The sequence below is a fragment of the Dermacentor silvarum genome, chromosome 10 (assembly GCF_013339745.2).
Source record: "Dermacentor silvarum isolate Dsil-2018 chromosome 10, BIME_Dsil_1.4, whole genome shotgun sequence".
Classification (NCBI taxonomy): domain Eukaryota; kingdom Metazoa; phylum Arthropoda; class Arachnida; order Ixodida; family Ixodidae; genus Dermacentor; species Dermacentor silvarum.
This window is the reverse complement of record NC_051163.1, coordinates 18,424,883-18,431,839: the sequence shown is the minus strand read 5'-3', so window position 1 is coordinate 18,431,839 and position 6,957 is coordinate 18,424,883. Positions and strand designations below refer to the sequence as shown.

At 48.7% G+C, this 6,957-nt stretch overlaps 1 protein-coding gene across 4 annotated transcripts in view; it reads left to right on the top strand.

The window, feature by feature from the left end:
• Positions 1 to 4,116: 4,116 nt before the first annotated feature.
• Positions 4,117 to 6,957, top strand: part of LOC119431251 (neuronal acetylcholine receptor subunit beta-3-like) — a 280,609-nt gene continuing 277,768 nt past the window's right edge. Inside the window, exon 1 of one of the 4 annotated variants that reach the window (XM_049656975.1) lies at positions 4,117 to 4,348. In XM_049656975.1, the coding sequence (XP_049512932.1) occupies positions 4,270 to 4,348 (79 nt within the window). In that variant the 5' untranslated portion in view covers positions 4,117 to 4,269. The remainder of the gene's footprint in view (positions 4,349 to 6,957) is intronic. The other 3 variants (XM_049656974.1, XM_049656973.1, XM_037698728.2) reach the window with 3 other exon arrangements.

Here is a 6,957-nt window from a genome sequence, read left to right as displayed (position 1 = left end):
ACGTTTACAATTCAAGCGCGTGACACCGGCGCGGTGCAGTAAACCTCTGTTTCGACGCGTATCGTAAACGGTGACTGCGTGCACGACACGAAGCTTTGGCCACAGCTTTAAAGGACATGTAAGTGCTTTCAGAGCTCATTACGCCTTGTCCAAACGGCGTGAGCAGCGTATACGGTGCTTGCACTAAAAGCGGGGCTAGAAATGTATTCCAAGCTGTCCAAACTTTCCGTTTATGAATTAAATCGGGATCAGTGTGCTCTGCGTTATTTATTTGGCAAACATTTTGAACCAGCGGCTTGTCATATTTCTGACTCAGTAAAGTTCCTCGGTGCGGCCACTATCTGATTGTTTATTTTCAGCGTAATCACTCGCGGGTATGCTCTGCTGCGATAAATTTGTTCTTGCTGTGCACAAAGCTTGGAATTTAAATGTTCTGTACTTTGTGTGTAGCTTTAAGCAAAGAGGTATTATCGCTAGTCCCTCGCTTATTCTGTGGGCCGTCACTAAACATTCAGCTTACAGCATTCGTGTCTTGTCGGTGTAGTCGCCGTCACTCATGCTCCGGCACATTGATTCAAGTGTGCGCCTATTCACTCACACGTTGGCGATAGGGTGGGCGTAAGTTTTTGTGCGAGTAAGTGTGGACGTGTGCAGATAACGTGCGGGAAACTTACAATGCCAGTAAGTGGCACTACTTCATTTTGTAACGAGCGGTACTCACTCCCAAGTGCCGATGTTCCGGAGTTGAAGGCCTTTCTTTGAGGGTTATCTATACAGCGCAGGTGGATGAATTATATTTCTTTATCGTTGAGGAAAGCCGTGCATCGCGAAGGGCGCCAACACAGGCAGTCCTTATGCAGCAGCTGCGACACAGGTTAATCACATTCATTAATATGTGAATCACTAATTTTGCAGCGAACTACCGCACACGTTTTTCCTTTATCGTTACACATTTTGCAGTATGAATTGAGCACAATGCATTAGCGCACACCCAGTTGCATTTTCGACAGCTGATCGCACAGTAGGAGGGTAGACGCAGTAATGGTTTCGTATTCGTGCGCATTCGCTGAGGCAACGTATGGCGCGCCGCCGAAAGCGCCATCTCGTCCCTTTAGAGCAAACTGCTCCGCGAAAAGGGTCAATATTAGCCCAAGTTTCTGAGCTGCGTTGGTTTGCTGTGAACTTCGTAGCGTGGGCATTTTTTTAGGTGCGAAGCACCTTATGTACCCGGGCTGTCGGCGTCTCCTGTCGTAGTCACGGTAAGCACGCGCTCGTTCCACTGCTCCCGCGTTCGTCGTCGTCTTCCACAGCTGGCTGCGTTGCCGCTCATCATTCCAGCGTAGAATTTCACTTTTCTGTCGTCGTAATGGGGAGGCCGCGTTTACGGGGTTATGAGCCATTGCTTAAGGCAGTATGAGCCCATTAGCGGTGAATCACTGCATGCTTCGCACCTCCCCAGGTTTAACGTTAGTGGAGCTGCATTTCGCTAAATGGGTCATTTGACACTTACGTATAAAATTTAATTCACTGCTCAAACAGAGCCTACTACTTAACTCGGGCTAACTGCAATAACTAATAAAAACTAAAACAGTAAGAAAGGCGTCCACAATGACCAAATTGCTGAGGGAGTTAATGAAAAACAATGATGGTTTCGCTAATACTTCATGGTTAAAGACATCATCAAGCTTGTCCTAAAATAATAATACTATTAAACTAATAAACGTCAAGTGATATGTTTGTACAGTCGCTTCATGATGTAATAGTATAGTCATGACATGTGGTGTTTTATCCTATGTTGCCTGCATTATGTTTCTTTTTTTTAATGTAATCCCCCCCCCCCCTCCCTGTAATGCCTATTGAAGGCGCTGTCGGTACTCTGGTAAATAAATAAATAAATAAATAAATAAATAAATAAATAAATAAATAAATAAATAAATAAAATGTCACAGTTTCGCCCTACGGGCGAAGCAATGAATGCGATAGCAACACAGCAATGCCATACGAAGTAAGGTGAGCGGCTTTGGTAGCAATATGAATTGTAGTAAACATGAGCTGATTAAGTAAGCAGGTGTGCTGCGGCGTAAGTAGACCGACATGAAGAGAGACTCGATGACCACGAGAAGGCGCGTGTGAAACGGTGGTTTGATGAGAAGCGCTTCCCGTGGGCAGCGCGTGCGAAGGGACACACCTGTAGCTCTGCACTGCCGATCCGGGCAGCATTGCATGTGTAGCGTGCGTTGGAAAATGTGGCCCGACTATTACTAACTGAATGAACAAGCGTGGTGTGAGCGCGCACAAACAACATGAATAGATCACACTGAATGACTGCAGACAACGACTGTCAAAACGGTGGCAGCAAGCGCATACGCCGCAGCTGCGAAGGTACGTGCGGTCTATCGCTTCAACGGAAACTGAGCGGTGAATGCACGGCGCATAAAGGTCAGAGCCGTGTGGAGATAAGAGACTGGTGCGGGCGAGCGACGAGCGCGGTTGTTGGCAGAGTAGAAGTGCGCCCCCCCCCCCCCCCCCGCTCCCTCCGGCGCTGGCTTCCCGCTTCCTTGCTTGCGCGTGGGGGATTGAGTGCGTTCGCTCTCCGTGATAGCGCGCGTCCCCGCACGCTTCCGCTCGGGCTTACGGCGCGCGGCGAAGATTTTATCTATAGGGCACCTCACGGCGACGGCGACGGCAGAAATCCGCTTGAAATGTCCATATAATTGCTATCGCAATAATAAATAAATAAATAAATAAATAAATAAATAAATAAATCAAATGTTCTAACTGGCAAGGTGGATGTGTGCAACTTAAAGAAAAATGTTTTCGCTGCTGGCGTTATACACATTCTACGGACACGGAAAAAAAAACCACCTTGACCAAATAGAGACGCCATGGCGGCTCCACGGTTCTGGCGTACTAAAGGCGTGCGTAGTGCGTGCCTGATTGCACACGTCACGTCACAGCCCTCTGGCTGACTAAAGGTGTGGCCTAGTGCGTGCGTCAATGGGCACGTGACGGCGCATACAATGCAGAGGAGGTGGCGCCACGTCATGAGTGTATAAAATGAGCGCGTTCATGACGTTCCGAGGTCTACAAACGGTCTAATGCTTTCGCATTCCCACATGTAGACAGTCTTAAGTGTGTCTGCAGAATCTTATTGCGATAGGAAATATATGGACAATTCAGGCGCATTTCTGCCGTCACTCTAACCGTGAGGTTCCGTATAAAGTCCAAAGGCGATAAAATCGCCGCCGCGCGTCGTATGCTGTATGTGCGAATGAAAGGGTGCGAGAGTGAGCCGGCGATCGCGGCTCTATGTCGCGCACGCAAGGGAGGTAAGCAGGAAGGAAGCGCGCCGTCTTCCAGTCGCGCGCAACGCTCCGGGGGGAGGGTAGGGAGGAGGAGGGTAGGGTTCTACGCCGCGCGCGCCCGCCCAGACCTTTGTATCTTGAATGCCATCTGTGGTGGGGACAGAGTCCGCCCTGTACTGCGTTTTCGCGGCTTAGTTCGCGTGGATGCGAGACGCAGCACGAAGGTCAATTCGCTTGCTGCTGACGCCGCACTTCCTCACTCCAGCGTGTTTGACAGCGAGTTTCCGTGGTCATCAAGTGAGATGCGTTCATGTTCGCTTGTGCGCGCGTGGCACCATACTTGTTAATTTAGTTCGTATATGCCTATGTTTACAAGTTTATGCGGCCGATAAAACTACTACCGTTACTTCGTATAGCTGTCCAGTAATTTGCTATCGCAATCGATACTTCGCCTTTCGGGAGAAACTGCGACTTTTTAATCAGTGGATACAGTCGTTGCTGAAACACCCTTAGTTTAGAGAAGTACGACCCCCGTTTCCCACAATATCGTGCGCGCTTCTAGAAAAAGCTCAAACATTTAGATTTTACTTCGTGGAGTACGTTTTGGAAGGTGCAGCAGTGGACTAGTTGTATTTCATCATGCGTGCTGTATAGCGCAAAGAAAAAGACAAGCGCAGGACTATACTGCTTGCTTCAATTTGAGCGCACAGTTTCCCGGCAACCCCTGAATTTCGTTCAACTGAAGTTTAAGTACTTTTGTGCAGTGGCAGATTAAAAATATATTTGTGCAGTATAACCTCGACAAAACCCAATCTCACTTTGCCGTTGTTCCGCTGCTTGGCAGCACTGTCGCGTGTGTGACTCGGCGGAACCGATACGGGGACCTTGTAAACGGAGTCCTCGCTCGGGCAGTCGTGGCCTTCTTCCAAACACACCTCCCCAGCGGGCTGTCAACGCTGAGACGATGCAAGCGCGCACGATGGCCCCCTTAGGACGACGGACTGGATCGTCACTCTTGGCACTTTGCGTCCTTTGGCAGAGCGGTAAGGCGTGTGACAACCGGCAGCATTATTGATGCACCATTCCACCATATAAGCTCGATGTTCGAGAATGAACTGTAGCAAGCGTATAAAGCTTCCTGAAAAAAAAAAAAATACTGGAATAGAACTCTGGTACTTAGAGCTGCAAGTATGATGGTTTCGAGAAGTTCCGAGAATGTTTATGGTTTCTGAAATCTTCAAAGTGCGATAGATTGCTTTCGGAATTCGTGACGTCACACGGACGATCGCGCTCTGATGTTTCCTCGCAAAAATGTGCGAAAAACGTCAAGTTTGACCCTTATTTTCCTCACTAGTAATCAACATATTCTCGCCTAATAAATGAGAATGAAAATAAGAACGGCTGAATATAGAGCAAGTTGGTAGGGATGCAAGGTAAAGATAGGCAGGCAGGCGATTTGCGTTGTCCATTATAACGCGATAGCGTTAAGGGGCCCGTGTCGCAGCAAATCCGGCGTCGGCAACCGGCGTCGGCGTGCGATGTCGGCGGGTGGCGAAGAAAATCATGCCCAACGTCTACCCCCACTGCGCAGGCCCTCCACGTGGTGCAAGGTTTTGGTGAACAAAAATTGAATTTCTCACAGTGAAATCCGTGAGAAAAATGGTAAAGTACGACTTTACCATTCGGCGTCGGATTCGCCGTCGGACTGTTTACCAATCAGCGTCCGATTGTAATTTGAATGTACGAGAAAACCTAATTCTGCTACGAGGAAACTCAAACACAAACACCTTTTCCAGCATTTCTACCAGACCTACAGCCACGTGTTCGGGTACTTGCGAAAATGATATCCAGATGTCGCTCGCATCCTAGCAGGTCTAGGGAGCCTAAACAGCGCTTGCATGTAGGCTCCCTAAGCAGGTCAAATTGGGACTTCGCCTGCTAATTTGTTTTGGACACGCGCGCGCGTCGGGGCAATAGCAAACAATTAATAAAATAAGAAAAAAAGTGCTAGGACCTTCAAATTTTAATATAAGACCACTTATATTGCCCCTGGAAAAAATGTCTTTCCAGCAATGCATTTCTGTTTAAGAGCGAAGCCGACTTTAAGGGGATCGGTGTAAGCTTGGCCTTCGTAAGCTGGCTTTCTCGCGTTCAGTGTTGCAGTGAATGAAGCCTACTTGCCGTATGCGAACGATGCGATGCGAACGGGTCCCGATAACGCTGTCGCGTTCTGCCATTCGATGACATTCGATGTCGATGAAATTCGCTGGGTCTGTTCCTCGGAATACCTCCGTCATGTCCTAAAAAAAGCAGGCTTGAGAGTTGCACACATTTTTTACAAATGAATTTAATCTATTGCCTCGAGCACCCTACCTTACCCCCTCCTCAGTTATAGGCCACATTGTGTATGACGTCAGGAATGGTCCACGCGCAGAGCATGCCGGGATCATGCAGACGACAGCGACGAGAGCGTGCAGGAGTCGACGATCGTGAGCTAGCGCTTGGCGTGTGATGTTGCTGTCGTGAGAAGTTGCATTTCCTGTGCATGGGCAAGTGATGCGGGGTGGCAAGCGCTGTTGCGTTGTTGGCTGCACGAACTTCAGCCCTCGCCATCCGCAAACACAGTTTGAGCCGATCCCGATCGCGTTCAGCCGAGGTTAAGCCTATCACAGTGGCCGAGTTCGTGCGTCTGTTGCTGGCGGACCAGACCCACTGATATGAAGCTAATTAAGCTATTAGGACGAGGAAAGCTGCTTCTGTAGTTCAGTTTTGACCATACGGATTTGAAATAAACCATTCCTCATTTCGGACAGTGCACACGCAAAAAGCTAGAAGCGACAACACGACGCGCAATCAACATCCGTATACGTTGCCGTTCTCGAATGCGGCCGGTCGCACTCGCCGGCGCTTCCCTAAATGAAATGTGACTACGCAGATCCATGGGTGTATTATTACCTATTGTTATGCTGACTCATTATTTAGCTTACGAGGTGCACTGTTTGTCTCGTATCCCAAATGGGCAGCAAGCGGAGGCCCCTTCGATAGAGCATGTGTAAACAATTACCGCCTCGTTCAGCTGCCAACGATGTCATACTTCATGGCATCTGCGTTTCCGCGAGAAAACTATACATTCTCTAAATGAGCGTTCAAACGCGCAATGTCCCAATCTATGTCTACTTTACGGAGCACTAATTGTGTGCATGAAGAGAATACGAAGAATGATAAGCAGGCTGCACAACGCTTCCCTACTACGGTCTCCCGCTCGCTGTTTCCGAAGGTGTGTGGTAGCACGTATCAGCGCGACCCAGAGTGATGTAACGGTGCTTACATGCACAAAATCTACGTGTTTTGATATGTTGTGACATTAATTGATGTCACCGATGAGCGGCTATCTCAAGCGAACGACGTACGAGTGGTCGCTGTACCTGCCGATGTAAACAAATGCACCGGTCGGTGCTTTGGACTGTCAGCGGCGTTCTTGTGGGATACAAATACGGAAAGTCGTGCTCCACATCTTATAGTGAGCATGCGAAGCGGTTCCCTGAGAGGGGTAAAACACCTAAAATAGCAAACAGCACGTATATCAGTGGTTAGGGCTACCCTTGGTCTTCATGTCGCAGCGCGATATGTTGCGCATGGGTGCTGGCTCTAG